The sequence below is a fragment of the Pseudoliparis swirei genome, chromosome 23 (genome assembly GCF_029220125.1).
Source record: "Pseudoliparis swirei isolate HS2019 ecotype Mariana Trench chromosome 23, NWPU_hadal_v1, whole genome shotgun sequence".
Lineage (NCBI taxonomy): Eukaryota > Metazoa > Chordata > Actinopteri > Perciformes > Liparidae > Pseudoliparis > Pseudoliparis swirei.
In genome coordinates this window covers 13080468-13095849 of record NC_079410.1, presented here as the reverse complement: position 1 = coordinate 13095849, position 15382 = coordinate 13080468, and the positions used below count along the sequence as shown (strand labels likewise).

Genomic DNA, 15382 nt, shown 5'->3' with positions numbered 1-15382 from the left:
TTGAAGTTTTCCGAGTGTAGGGAGTCAGTCCTTATTCAACCTCATGTTTACTGTTCTGACCAGTAAGTGTGGTTCATTGTAGTTTTTCTCATGGATGTTGTACTTAAATAGATATAATTCACATTACTGGATTGATACTGGAAGGGTAATCACATGCAGAGCAACTTTATTCATACTGGAGAATTATAAATATTAAAAGAAAAACATGATGTGTTGAAGATGAAAAAGTTGGATGTTTAAATGCTGCAGAAACTAGAAGAGATGATGAGGGGAGCATCGTTCTTGCCGCCATGCAGGCGACCGGGACTGAAGAATGGATGAAGCCTGTCAGTGAATGTATCTGTGAAGGTGTGAATGTGGACTCCGGATTCCGCGCAGTAGAAGGACACGCGGCCCTCAGTGTAGTCCAGAAACACGCCCACCTTCCTGGGTCTCTGCTCCAGAGCCAACGGCGTGGCAGGAGAGGTGTTGGCAATGAGCTGGCCTCCAGCCTTCAGGCTTAAAGTCCAGAAGCCATTTGCAGGGCAGACGGAGAACTTGCCCTTCCTGTTTATGGACTGTCTGACAACACCCAGATTCCACTCCATCTTCCCCCCCACCTCCACCTGCCAGTAGCACCTCCCGCCGCTGAAGCTTTCTTTGGCCAGCACGTTTGCCACACGGTCGAACCTCTTGGGGTGATCTGGTACCTCTTGAAGCTTGTTCGTATGGCTCACCTGTTTTCTGTCTTCCGAGACGGAGAGGAAGGGGTGGGCTGTCTTGGCGCTCAGATTGACATCCACTGAGGAAGAGGGAGGAGAAAACGCCAAGAATGGGTCAAATCATCCACGTTTGTGTTTGTGTGTAGAGAATCCTTATATTTGTTTCTCTGTGTTCAAAGCCTTACCTATGTACTTCTCTATTCTCCTCAGTTCTGTCAAAGGAGAGCCAAAAGAAAGAAAACAAATATTTATTATTTATTAGAGAATGAATGAATTATTTAACACACAAGACACAACTTGCTTCACTCACCAGATTTGGAGAGCCTGTTGACTTCTACCTTAATCTTCTCCATTATGTCTGCCAGTGCTCGTCTGGTGACCCCAACACATGGGTCAGCTTCTATAACAACCTTGGACCAATCCTTCATCTCAGAGGGGCACATCGTGGGAGCAACGTTCTGCGTGACAGAAACACAGTTTTCACCGATATAAGCCAGTCACCAATACCGTGGCATTGTCTACAGAAGGTGCAGGTGATTACCACGGTGTCTTGGATCGTATCGTCATCTTGATCATTCTTCAGAGCAATCCGGGGATCTGGGTCAGTGTTCTCCTTCGTCAGCTCCTGGATCTCCTGTTCGATTTCCTTCACCAGTGTTGCCACTCTCTTCTCCTCCTCTCTCTTTCTCCCCTCAATTGCGTCAACTACGGCTTTGTGACTCTTCTCCATAGCGTGGACGAGGGCAGAAAAGACCTTCTGGCTCTCTCGCACCTCTCTGAGGTAAGAGTTCTGATTGGACGCCATCATGTATCAGTCAACGATGCACGTTTTTTGTTAAACAGATTCAATGATGTAGAGGCTTTCAACGCACCTGTTGTAACTCCAGAGCATATTTAAACCGTTCTACCTTCTGCTGCCTCTCCTGAATCATTTGCTCAACATCTATAACCTGTAACAGTGACATACACATGTAAACTACATTCATGAATCATCAGATTGCCACTTATGATTGAATTACTGACAAATGCAATGAAGTACCATTTCCTCATCAGGTGGAGCTTGTGGTCGATCCTTCCTGTAGTTATCTGAGAGTTCTGCCAGTATGTAGTTGACGCTGAGGTCAGGCCTGTCGCTAAACAGTCTCCTGCAGCTGGGGCAGTATTTGGACTGGTGTCGTGTCCAGTATTGGCAGAGACAGGACGAGCAGAAGCTGTGTCCACATGGGGTGGTCACCGGGCTGGTGAAGATGTCTCCACACAGAGAGCACAGGAAGTGCTTCTCGGGGAGAAGGCTAATTGTAGAGGCCATACTCTGAAAATTACAATGTCAACAAAGTATGAGAAAGCTGTTTTAATTTTTTGGTTTGTTTTTTTAATATGTTTGCACTTGAGTACATGTTAAATGTTTAAACACAGAAATAACCATAACTTGACTTGAGGAGTGCCCATTATTTGACAAACAAAAGGAATTGTTTATATTATTTTTTAAGTGTATTCACATTTCTTTGGGAATATTAATGTTATATAATATATATATATATATATATAAATATGTGTTAACGGTATTATTTAAAATGGAGCATTTGTATATTTATTATACCCAGAACCTTTCATGTGGAAAATAGAACATTATATTTAAAAAATACTTCACTCCAGGTGAAAGTCCTGAATGTATTAGTTTATTAAAATAACAGTACATAAGTATTCTCAGCCAAATGTACATAGTAGTTTTAAATCATATTTGTATTACTATGACATTACTATGCAACGTGTGCAATGACAATAAAGATGTTAAATCAGGTTCCCCTGTAACATAGTCCTTCCGACATTAAGTAAGTAAGTAAGTAGGTAGCATGTTCTTGTAGCTGTTGAAGTGGAGTTAGTTTAAACTACTTCTATACAGTTAGAAAAAACATTGGAAACGTCCGATCTAATCTTTTACAATATCTTGTCTTTTTAGGAATCTATTTTTTCCCAACACATTTTCTTAATTTACTTTAGTTACTTTTTTTATTTCAGAACATATTTTTACATGACTACCTTTCAAAGCTTCAAAGTGCACATTTGATAAGCGCATCATACTATCAAGTCAACTATTCCATGTTGAATTATACATATACTTCTCACTGACTGCCTACACAATTATATAATATGTGAACTATTTTCAGCTCAGATATGCAGCATTCAGACTAGGAGGACAAATGGTACGTCATGTTCTTAAGCAGCACGGCACTCGTCTCATATTATGTAATGACACAAAGAGAACAGGATACATGACTTCTATTTAAATCTACATTCATTTCACTGGTAAAAGCTCACATAATAAAGCATAAACCTCCGATTGTTTTCTCTTCGTATTGTAGTTGTCACAGATGTTTCAGGGAAAAGGAATTTCTTTGTAATCGAAGCGATGTACTAACAGAGAAGAGAAGCATGAACACATATGGTGTAACAAATGTTGTCAAACAGGTAGCGACCATACATCTACGTCACTGGGGAGTTACAGCATCAACACAAAGCAGTAACTCCTGAAATGTGACGTTTTGTTCTGACATTCAAGTAGACACACTGGTGAGTATACAGCAAGTTCATGAATGATTTTAACGTCTGAATTAACTGACAGAAAAAGTATTTTTCAAAGGAAAAACAGAGCGTAGTGTAAAATATTTACTGAGCAAAGTGAGGTCTTACCTCTCTCCAGGTAAATCCTGTCGAGAAAACTCTCTAGTCTGGAGAGTCGGTCGGTACTGCTTCTATTCACAGTTTCAGGTACGTAGACTGCTAATGATTTACACTGAACAGGTGCACTAAGGTGTGTGTGTGTGTGTGTGCGTGTGTGTGGGAAGTGACAAAGGTGCTCTCAGTACATACTCCACCCTGAATGTTATCTGAGCTACTCAACTAACTTAACCAACAGCGAGAAACCAGGAAGTGTTGGAGGTTAAATGAAACACGCTTAAGAAGGAAAAAACTCTCCCATGCTGTGTGAAAAGCCTCACCTTCAATTATTCACTTTACAAATGTACAGTTGAAATCAGCCATGAGATTTACCTTTGGCCATTACTAAACCACCTGTAGGCTGCGTAGGTCAGGTTTCAGTCTCAACCGAAGGGAGTTGTATATTTACCTTCGCATTGAAAATGCGGAAGGTTATGTTTTGATCGCCGTGTAGTTATTCGCATTAAAAAAAAATTTAAACGGAATCGCATGAAATTTGGTGGGATGGTTGGTTATTATCCGGGGACCATTTGATTAGATTTTGGGATCGATCGGTCAAAGGTCAAGGTCAAGGTCATGAAAAGGTCATGAAAAGGTCAAAATATTCTTGAATCGCATCAAATTTGGTGGCATGATTGGTTATTATCCGGAGACCATTTGATTCGATTTTGGGATCGATCGGGTCAAAGGTCAAGGTCATGAAAAGGTCATGAAAAGGTCAACATCTTCTTGAATCGCATGACATTTGGTGGGATAATTGGTTATTATCCGGGGACCATTTGATTATATTTTGGGATCAATCGGGTCAAAGGTCATGGTCATGGGAAGGTCAACATCTTCTTTTTACCATAGCACGGTCCATTTTTATCCAATTGGCATGCAACTAATGCCAAAATGTTCATAATTCCCTATATAGTTTGGTATCAAGTTAGCCTGGAAGCTACATAAGCAACAGTTTGATTTCAAAGAGCCCGTGATATATTTTGTTCTTTTCCATTTATTCCTGAAAAACAGGCCATACTCAGTCAATATCACACTGTCATGGACGAGGAGTGGAAAAGAAGCGATTGATAAAAATGGAGTTAAAGTTGAGTCTGGAAAGAAGGGCCACTCTGTCCCCCATGTGCTCTATAGATACCTGGGCCGTTCCTCCTGCTGATCCACCAACTGCGCCACCTATGATCCCATAAATAACCATCCCTCCTGGCCCCTCTATGGACCCAAACAGTGCACCCATGACAGCTCCCACAACAAAACCCGGACCCAGTCCTCTTGCCAGGGAGGTTCTGAGCCATCCGTTGTCCATCTCCGCCTTGGCTCGGATCTCTGCGCCAACATTGGCGGTGTAGGCATCCTTCTGTTGATACAAGTCCTCCGCTATGGATTGTTTCTCCATCTCAGTCCACGACTTCTCCATCTCTCCCGTCCTCTGCTTCTTGAGCCTCTTCACCTCCTTCTTCACACAGTCCTCTGCCCTCTGGAAGGTTCTGCTGGAGAAGCAGACCGCTCCCAAGGAGGCCACCATCCTCTCTATCTTCTGCAGCAGCTCTCTGTCCCGGCTGCGATCTCTCCAGTTCTTGCTAATAATGTGAAAGCGTCCTCCGTACTGCTCGATCAGTTCTCTCAGGGGCCAGTCGGTCTCCTGGCCCCGGTCTTCCAGGGCAGTTCCCTCAAGGTTTCTATCACAGGCCAGGAGCACCATGCAGTGCCTCAGACAGTGTCTTCCAAAGCGTTCCTTCATTAATTTGGGGGTTCTCATTTCATTTATGGAGATTTTCTCCATGTCAAAGGTGACAAGAAAGGCATGGGGACCAGGAATACACAATCACTTCGACCTCCTCAACTCCATTTTTCTCTTGACTTGAGATATATCATTGTCGTAGATGTTTGGTGCATTGATCACAGCCACCCGTCTACCGGCGAGCTCTCCGGTATTCTTTATGCTGCCAGAAATGCTGGTGACATTTTTAGCAAACGCCTTCCTCCCAAGGATGTGATTTGTCAGTAGGAACTGTGAATGTCCACTGCTGCCGACCACCATAAGCCTTAATTCTGTAGGAGATGCTGTGAAAAAGTGAATTTTAATTAGAGAATGACACCAGGTAAATGTTCAAAGCATTGTACGTGTGTTACTGTATTTTCTCTTGCCATTGTATCTTGGCTTACTTTGGCATGGCAACATGCTCACAAAGTCAACGTTAGCATGCTGATGTGTATAAAGCCATGTTCACCATCGTAGTTTAGCACGATAACCTTTGCTAATCAGCACAGAATGCAGAAGTGCTGCTGAGACTGACGGAAAAATGACAATGTTGACCGGATGAGGGCGCTAGATGAAATGTCAGAGGATAACTAAGTAATTTAAGTTCATCCTGAGAATGGCATGAATGCTATACAACAATTTCACGGCAATCCATCAAACATTTCACTCAAAATGAACTTCACAAAGGGGCTCAAAGAAAAGCCAGAGGATCACCAAAGTCATCAGGATTCATACTCACACACACAGTTATGTACCAAATGTCATGGCAATCGAATCGATTACATTCTTGTTGACAGATTTCAGTCAAAGAGGTTGTGAACTGAGAAACAAACCGACACCGCCATCCTGACAGTGTGGCTCAAAACTAACACTTGCGAAGGCTGCTAAATGGCATGCAAACTGAAAAAACCCTACCTTTTTAAAAACATATTTGTTAACTCCCCTAGATATGTTAAATCTGTTATCTCACCTTTCTTCCTCTTATCCATTTAGCAGATCTACAGCACAGAGTCACTCTTTTAATTTGGGTTATCACAAAGTTCTCCAGCTTGTCACTGGACTGTAATCATCACCATAAGGGTTGCATAGAGTCAATGAAAACACATTGATCCCCCCTCTCTACCTCCCTCTCTACCCCTCTCTCTCTCTCTCTTTCTCTCTCTGATTGGTACCAGATTTACTATTACATGGAACATTACCTCAGGGCTGAATGCTGGGAGGGAGTACATTCACAATTATTGATATTCTCAATGAAATACTGAGACTAAGTAATAAACTATGGTGTTTTATATTTTTGCAGTTACATCCTTGGTAAAACTGTGATGATGGATTCATGTATTTTATTTGTGGTGGTCTTTATTTGAATATAACCACACATCATATAAGTTATCTATCATCACCATCTTCATCATCATCATCTTCATCATCATCATCCACCACAAGTGCTGATCAGAGGTAATTATTTGAAGATGACAAGCCAGACTGCAGAGGTGAGTTTAAGACATATAAAACATGTAATTAACTATAAGCCTGATTTAATTATGTTATAAACATTCAAACAAAGTTGATCGTTTGTTAAAATTAGATTTAAAAACACCCCGATTTAAAATGTGACTCCACGGTTTTCTCTCTGTTAGTCCACCAGACAGTGTTGTTGTTCCTGGCATCAGAAAAATCAAAAGCTCATTAAATTAGTTTCATCCTATGTGAGTAGAGCACATGTTTATATTCTAAAATTAGACGAGTGACTTGTTGTGACTAGTTATCTCTGCAACCATAAATAACAGTGTTTACAAAAACCTGCAGACCAGCCTCATGCATTAAAGACTAATATTCAGATATGTATGAACACTGTGTTGTGGTTGTTTGTATAGGGCCTATGGAACTTAACTTAGGTTTTTGGATCCCTTCTGTAACAACAGCTTAACAAGCTATTTACAAGTTATTTTTAAGAGGTTTTAGACAAGTCTGGGCCAAAACGGATGCCTAAGAGGACCGCTTACTGTTAGCCTCATAAAACCTAAGTAGGCTACTTTTACATCGTGACCTGATATTTGGTAGACTTGTTGGGAGACGTGTGGGAACCACAAAATGTACAATTTGAAGAGCTGTATTATTCATATTTTAATATTGTCAATATTGGAACATGTACAGTTGTATTCTTTTTGTATATTCTTAAATTCCCATGTATATTAATGAAGTCAGTATTGTATGTATATACATCTGATTAAAATCAGGTAAAAACACGTCCAAGTCTGCAGAAATGAGTCAATTCAAACTGTGCAATAAAGTATTTTACTTTGCAGTTTGAATGCGTACAAAGTACACTGTCCATAACGGGAGGCCCAACTCTTACGCCAGTGGAAAAGCTCCCCTGTGTGGTAAAACCGCGTAACACAGAGGAAACCCCGTGTATTTCCGGTTTGGAGTGACGTCACAGCAACCAGGAAGAAAACAGACAGAAACCAGAGTTTACGCCACTTTGAAGTCACTTCGGCCACATCGTTGTCATGAAAACTTGAATACAATGTCTATCTTATGAATGAGCCTGACTCGTGTTGCCGCAGTCCGGGACCACGTGTCCGAGTGAAGGACGACCTTCAGACGGACGGGTTAACAGGTGACATGTGCCGTCAGACAGAATGATTCAACACACGCTGCGCGCGAGCCGACGCGCCGCCTCTCCTGCTCTGCGCTGCTTCTCTGAGACTTCCGGTGGAGAAATCACAGAGGAGGATGGATGTGAACGGACAGGCTCTCCATGTCCCACAAAGCAGGCGTCCCTCTATGTGCACGTGAGCTGGCATAACAACAAAAATACAGATGTGTAATGTAATGTATAGCAAATACTAGAGCGTTTGCCCAAGCATGTCAGTCACCTTACTCCTCTCTTCCTCTTCTTCAGTGGCCATACTGCCTCAGGCGGTGCTCCTACTGCAACTTTAACAAGTACATATCCAGAGAGGACAACGACCACATCATGACTGAGTGCCTTCAGCGGGAGACTGAGACGTTGCTGCAGCTCAGTCAGGTCTCCTGGTACGGGGATTGTCTTTCTTCCACGTGAAATCGGCCTTCAGCACGAGCCTCCACCCACTCCTCGTTTTTTTATTTTCTCCCCGCAGCATCACCTCAGTGTTTTTTGGAGGTGGGACTCCGAGCCTGGCTCACCCCTCCACCATTGCTGCTGTCCTCCAAACTGTTTCACGCCGGGCGTATCTCTCGGATAAAGCGGAGGTCACGCTGGAGGTCAACCCTACTCCTGTAGGAAAGTCAAAGTTAGAGGACTATTGCCGTGCAGGGGTGAACCGTTTCTCCATCGGGGTCCAGGTGAATATATGATCGATAGAAGACTGCTGACTAGATTATGAACCGTGTAGTTGCACATATCACATGTTCAATCCTTCAGTCTTTGCAGGATGAGGATTTGAAAATTCTGGGAAGAGACCACAGCTCTCATCAGGCTTTGCTAACTGTCGAAGAGGCCAGGAGGCTGTGCCCCGGGAGGGTGTCGGTGGATGTCATGTTTGGCCGGCCCAAACAGAGCGTTGAATCCTGGGAGGACGAGTTGTCCGAGCTGTTGAAGGTGTGCGATGACCACGTGTCTCTGTACCAGCTGACGTTGGAGCGAGGCACCCAGCTGTTCAAACAGGTGCTCGCAGGAGAGGTGACCGTGCCCACTGAAGACGTGACAGCGGAGATGTACCAGTGTGCGCGGAGGACTCTCCACCAGCACGGCCTCCTGCAGTATGAGGTCTCTAACTTCGCAAGACATGTAAGTCCTCAGCAGAGGGACAGCTCACGCATCGGCTGAGAGGGCTTTATGTAAGGAGTAAGGAGAAAACATGCAGTACAATAATGTGTGTAAGAAAAAAATAACTTAAGACAATTCAATTCAATTCAGTTTATTTGTATAGCCCAATTTCACAAATTACAAATTTGTCTCGGAGTGCTTTACAATCTGTACACATAGACATCCCTGCCCCAAAACCTCACATCGGACCAGGAAAAACTCCCAAATAACCCTTCAGGGGGAAAAAAAGGGAAGAAACCTTCAGGAGAGCAACAGAGGAGGATCCCTCTCCAGGATGGACAGATGCAATAGATGTAATGTGTACAGAAGGACAGATTTAGAGTTAAAATACATTCAATGAATGTGACAGAGTGTATGAATAAGACAATACAGTGTAGATGAAAGAATGGAGAATATCAGTTAAAATCTAATGATGGATTTTAGGAAAACTTAAGATTTCTCTCTCTCTCTCTATATATATATATACATATACATTTATATATATATATATACATTTCTATTTATGTATTTATATATTAATTAATAATAATAAATAGTTAAAGGCTTGCTTCTTAATCAAAACATTTTGAGAGATACTTTTCTGTTTTGTTTTTGGTGAGACGTCACCAACAACAAGGCAGATGTCATGATAACGCTTCACTGTGTCACGCAGAAGGCAGCGAGTCACCACAACACGAGCTACTGGAAGGGAAGACAGTACATCGGCGTCGGCCCAGGTGAGCTCTTACCTCGACTCGAGGCCCTGATCAGTGGATATCGTACGAAAAGTTTAGTTTTAACATGTTGCTCTGTGGCAGGAGCACACGGGCGCTTTGTTCCTCTGGGGGAGGGGGGGGTCCATCGGGAGGCGCGGACCCAGACCCTGGAGCCTGACGTCTGGATCCGTGAAGTCCGGCAGAGAGGACATGGCACACGTAGGCGGATTCAACTCGGCCATCTTGAACTGTGAGCTGTTGCACGTACAGGCACAACACAGGTGTCCCCCAATGGTCGCTGTACATGGGCTTGTTCTTCCAGACATTCTGTTCCTGTGAAAAACGCCATCATCAGTCTCGACGTACTCACGCCGCGCTGTCCTTGTCAACATCGAAGTCTAGTCACCGAGAAGTTCTCCGATGAAAGTTGTTTCTTTTTTACAGATTGGAGGAGGTGTTGGTTATGGGAATGAGAATGAACGAAGGCATTAATCACGAGGTGAGGTTTTTACCTGCATGACATAACTGAACATAATTATTTACAGTGTCTGTGTGATCTTTTCTGTCGGTGCAGCATTCAGCACTTCTTGGTACTTGTGGTAATGTTGATCACGTGATGTTATTTCACAGCATTGGGAGATGTTTAGCCCTCAACTGGGTCTCCGGGAAGTCTTTGGCTCATCCAGAGACGTCCAGGAGTTGCTCCAGAGTGGACAACTCCTTCTTGATGACAGGTGACTGACATTTTACAATACATTTCTAATAATTATAAAAGAGTTCTCACTTATGTAAAGATACTTATTTGCTTTATTTAAATTAATAAAATTGTGGAAATTGCATGTTATAATTCCCCAAAGCCCAAAGTGGATGTAATCATACAGCTCATTGTACTTATCAGCATTCTTAAACTAATATAAAACAAAGAAAGGCATCACAGTTGAGAAGCTGGTATCGGGGATTATTTGGCATTTTTCCTTTTAAAAACCATAATTACTTGATTAATCAACTAAAAGTTGTTCTTATCATTTCTTCTCTCCTTTCCTTTATATCAGAGGTTTGCGCTGCTCCTGGGATGGACTGGTCTTACTGGACAGCATACTGCCAGCTCTACTGGTGGAACTGGAAAGACAAATCAGTCCGAGGCTACAAAGGGACATTCACCACACTGATGGACGAACAGAAAGCCGAACCTCCAGCCCTCGATGAGAGTAATGTTAACACAGCAGAGCACTTCAGAGAAGGTTTGTTTGTGTTGGACTAACAGGAGGGTGAGGGTGGGGAATCCTGAAAACAGGCAGATGTTTACATTAGTTTTATGTTAAATATTAAATGACTTGTTTAAGGCGTTGCCAGTTTTCACATTGTATTCATTGTAAGTTACTTTGCTGTGCAGCTGATATGGGAATAGTCTCTTATTTGACCTGTTAATAGAGAAATTAAACCGGCCCCACAGGCGTTTATTTGATATTGACTCTGCCATTTTGGTTTGGATGAGACCCAGAACATGAGAGGTGAATATATATTTTCATGTCTCCTGGTGCTATAAAACAGTTATTGCTTGTGCTGAACATTTCTCTGTCATATTACTGTCTTCTAAACATAATTATTTCTCTCCCCGCACACAAGGAATTGTGTTTTATTCTTTAAATAGATGTCAACTCAATTTTGAAACATTAATGTATTAACTGATCCATCTTATAAAGGGTTAAATTGACAACAAATCTTTGTCAGCGATTTTATTTTGAATGGTCCGTAATCTCCTAACGATTAATCGATTAGTTGTCAAATATTACATTTAATTAATCTACATTTTCTCTGATTTCAGCTTCTTAAATGTGAATATTTCTGGTTTCTTTACTCGTCTATGAAAGTAAACTGAATAGTTGTGGACATTTAAGGACGTCATCTTGGGATATAGGAAACAGTGAACCACACTGTTTTATCGATTTCAACATTAAAAAAAAAATTTCATTAATTGAGAAAGTATATGTGGCAGCTGTCCCCAATCTGGCCTCGGCTGCTGGCTGGTTGCCAATCAGTCAGCTGCTCTGACTGATTGGCAATTAGTCAGCAGCCGATGCTGCTTGTATAAAAGGGCAGCAGAGCTGGAGGGACGGGAGAGTGAGCAGAGGCGCAGGTTGTGCGGTCTGCTTGTGCGTTGTTTGCTGACGAATAAATCATGTCTTTCAACGAAACCTCGTGGTTCCGGGCTGATCCTTGGTGCTGGAGGGGGAAACCCACGGGTAGTGGCCATGGAGCTGCTACAGTAATCGATAGATTTATCAAAACTAGTAGTGAGATTAAACACTTTCCCAAGTATTTTCTTTGAATGTTCCTGGAGATCGCCTGTAATGTGACACGAATGACAGAGTCAAGAGCGAGAAAGAGAGACGATGTTCAGTTGAGTCTGAGCAGATCTTTGAAGGAAATTCCTCTGGCAATCTCACTGCTTAGAAACTCTACAAACTAAACTAACAAAAGACAAATAACCGTCTCAGGCGTTTTTTCTCGAGTTACCAAGTGCTTCGACTTCTCCTGAGTGTCAGTTTGATGTGGATTAATTTTTACCAGCTCCTTCAGCAACATATCAATTAAACTCCCCACAAATCATCAAAACGACAGATCTCACAGGAGAGAATATGTATATATATCATATATATATACACATAAGTGATGAACACCGCTGCTGTAAGTCCTCTCACCTTCTGGTGAGAACTATCGCTCTTCCAGCCAGAGAGATTCATAAACACATACTGATCCAGTTTATTTGTGAACATTGTTCTCAACCCTGTTGTTTATGTCTTTTTATATTCATATAATCATCACACTATTTTCTCCGAACAGAAGCCGCTTTAAGATACTTGCCTGCCCATTCTGACGTATGCATGCGGGAAATTGTGACGTTGCTATGAGCCGTACTACTTGAATTCTGCAGCGATCACGACGCTCTGGAGAAGCAGCTCTGCTCTATGATTCACGAGGCTCATCGTGATGACTCCTCTGCATCACCTCCGTCAGTCACATGGTTGTAGTTTACACTGTATAAATACATTTCAAACACTGATGGGTGTCATACGTTGCCACACTTTAAATAGCTCAAGTGAACATCGTAGCTTTGTGTCAGTTCATTGCTCAATAACTGTGGCTTTGTCTTAGTCAAACCATCCTTTTCACAAACCAAGAACACTGTGAAAGAAGAGCCCACACAATCGATGTGTCCTGGTAACCAGAAGAGTGGGTTGGATATGTAAGGAAGAAAAGGCTGAGTGTTTTTTAAGGAATTTATTTTCTACTCTGTGGTGGAGCAGAGTTTGATGTGGGCTCTCTCCATGGTGCTGAATCCACGGAGTCCAATACGTCTCTCACCTCCACCTACTTCATTCGCAATGCTGTCCCAACCAAACACCATGGCGACCCGTCAGCGTGTCGGCTACTGCCGCTGATTAATCCGGCATCGTAACACCTCGGCCCTCGATGCCATAGTCAGCGCACAGTGGGAGGATGTGAATGTGAATACGGTCATGTGTACGGTAACAAATACTAGAAGACATTTAAGGTCACTGTGAGTCATCTCCCCACACCGAGGAGCTTCCTCCCACACACGTATGCTCTTCTGAAGCATCATCACTCGAAAAAAATTGATCGCTGTAGTCCGTGAACACAATCAAACAATATCTCTGCACTGGCCCGTTTGAATGATAGAGAAGAGGCACTTTTGACAATTGGAAATTTTTTTTTATTGGCTCATATATATATTATATATATATACAGTTACATACAAAAAGATGAAAGCACTGGTCCAGCCAGGTGCAACAGAGTATAACCCCTTACATAATATGACATTGCAGCATACTACTACAATTGGTTTTTCGAGCAGACGCACGATTCATTGAATCTGACACCTCTCGGGTTTGTTGTGTTTGGTACTTGAACGCAGCACGAGCCGCAGGTCGCTGGTGAAGCTGGGGCGGCGCGCCAGCGTGTCCACGGCGGCACAGGGCGCGCCGAGCCCCCGGCTCCCTCTCCTGCCTCGCTGGCCGATGCACATCGACTTGTAGCTGAGGATGGAGATGATCTGATGGCGCGTCGGGCTCGTCTCGTCTGGCAGTCCGCCCAGAGTGGCGAGAGCCCGGAACACCCCGTCCATGCCGGTGCCGTCTTTCGCCGAGGTTTCGAAGAACGCGATGTCCTCGCCGAGTATCTCCGTCACCTCTGACCGTCGGACGGCTCTCGGTGCCGCCACGTCCGCTTTGTTTCCGCATATCACGACCGGCACTCTCTCGGGATGCTTTAAGTTCAGTAACTTTGCCCTGGCGTCCTTGATCTCGTTGAGCCGCACGCAGACTTCATTGAAGGACTCCCTGTCTTCCAGACTGAACACAAGCAGGAAGGTGTCACCTGGAGACGGAAAGAGAGCATCACTTGATTAATGAATGACAACGGGATACATTTCACGTTTTAATGTGCAAGTTATTAAAACACCACAAATGCACACTTCTCTCTCTTTCTAAACATCGTATTGATACTTAAAACAACTGCAGTGATGCTTAACGAGGGCTCACCTGTCAGGATGGATAACCTCCGTTTGGCGGGGAAGTCCCTCTCACTGGCGGCGTCCAGCAGATCGATCTGATACGCCTCCCCTCCAATGTGGAAGAGTTTTCTGTGGAAGTCTTCTGCTGTTGGTTCGTAGTGTTCTTCGAAGTCTTTGCCCAAGAACCGGTGGAGGATGTTGGTTTTACCTACTTTAGGCGCACCGAGCACAACTATTCTGAGGCAGTTCTTGCGCTTGGTCAGACCCAGCTCCAGCAGATCCACGGACCTTCTGGGGAGTCGGTCGGTCGAAACCTGCCTATTGCCCGAACTGGAGGATCTGCTTGGGGAGACGGCTCTTTTATCTTGTTGTTTCAAGCGCCCTTTCACCGTGTTGATGATGTCCATGCTCGTCTTCGATATGTTAGAGACTTTGGGGTGCTGCGGCACTGGGCTGAGGGCTGCGCTCCGAGGAGCCTGGTGCGTAATGTCTGATTCGTGGTGTCCGGTGAGAGAGTTGAACAGCTCGAGGATGCCATCAACGGGAAGGTACATCTTCTCAGTTGCGTTCACCTCCATGTTCGTTCAAGCGTCTCCAGACACCGAGACGAGGCTATCACAATCTTACCAGCCCAGCTGCTTCCCCGTGTGTGTGCGCCGATACGGAGCCGAGCGGCCCCTCTTATACACAAGCACCCTGCAGCGCAGTGTCTGCGTCACCGTCTCCACAAAGGAACACACTCCTTTTATAGAAGCACCGAGAAGCAACACACACATCACTCAATATCTCCACTGTACGCTATTGCAGTTTTACTGGTCTGGAAATATAGAAAAGAGCTGTTTACCAAATGTGTTTACAAATGATATCTAAATCAAATTTATATTAGGCTTTTGAACATTTTGTCCCGGGACAAAACTCTTTTAAAATAAAACATTGTCATCTCTTCTGACCTAATTAATGTACTTTATAGGCACCTCACGTTTAGGTGTTCATGCATCATTATGGATAAATACATACATGAATAATGGACTCAGTGTCCAGATATCTGCCAGAAAAATCCGTTGTCATGGATACTGGAGGGTTGAGCACTAATTAACTGTGTTTTAGCATCATGGTGATAATAACCATTAATACGTTTTCAGTTCATATCCTCCTTCT

General features: G+C 43.4%; 3 protein-coding genes and 1 pseudogene across 4 annotated transcripts; 1 reads left to right on the top strand and 3 right to left on the bottom strand.

Annotated features, from left to right (window-relative positions):
- Nucleotides 1–131: 131 nt before the first annotated feature.
- btr02 (bloodthirsty-related gene family, member 2) lies at nt 132–3541 on the bottom strand. 2 transcript variants are annotated; one of them, XM_056407994.1, is made up of 7 exons: nt 3393–3541; nt 1741–2013; nt 1574–1651; nt 1243–1491; nt 1012–1159; nt 887–913; nt 132–781 (listed from the first exon to the last, which is right to left on the bottom strand). In XM_056407994.1, exons 2-7 carry the CDS (start codon nt 2008–2010, stop codon nt 237–239), a joined length of 1317 nt encoding a protein of 438 aa, XP_056263969.1. In that variant the 5' UTR covers nt 2011–2013; nt 3393–3541; the 3' UTR covers nt 132–236. The 2 variants fall into 2 exon arrangements, with proteins under 2 accessions (XP_056263969.1, XP_056263970.1); XM_056407995.1 differs by lacking the exon at nt 3393–3541 and having other exon boundaries at nt 1741–2215.
- A 917-nt stretch (nt 3542–4458) lies between these two features.
- Nucleotides 4459–6170, bottom strand: LOC130188567 (GTPase IMAP family member 4-like; annotated as a pseudogene).
- A 407-nt stretch (nt 6171–6577) lies between these two features.
- rsad1 (radical S-adenosyl methionine domain containing 1) lies at nt 6578–11411 on the top strand. The gene is made up of 9 exons (XM_056407013.1): nt 6578–7976; nt 8087–8220; nt 8307–8511; nt 8591–8956; nt 9648–9711; nt 9793–9940; nt 10135–10189; nt 10321–10424; nt 10743–11411. The coding sequence occupies exons 1-9, from the start codon at nt 7824–7826 to the stop codon at nt 10894–10896; spliced, it is 1383 nt and encodes a 460-aa protein (XP_056262988.1). The 5' UTR covers nt 6578–7823; the 3' UTR covers nt 10897–11411.
- A 2076-nt stretch (nt 11412–13487) lies between these two features.
- On the bottom strand, nt 13488–14824 carry rasd2a (RASD family member 2a). The gene is made up of 2 exons (XM_056407584.1): nt 14253–14824; nt 13488–14088 (listed from the first exon to the last, which is right to left on the bottom strand). Exons 1-2 carry the CDS (start codon nt 14800–14802, stop codon nt 13577–13579), a joined length of 1062 nt encoding a protein of 353 aa, XP_056263559.1. The 5' UTR covers nt 14803–14824; the 3' UTR covers nt 13488–13576.
- Nucleotides 14825–15382: the final 558 nt, after the last annotated feature.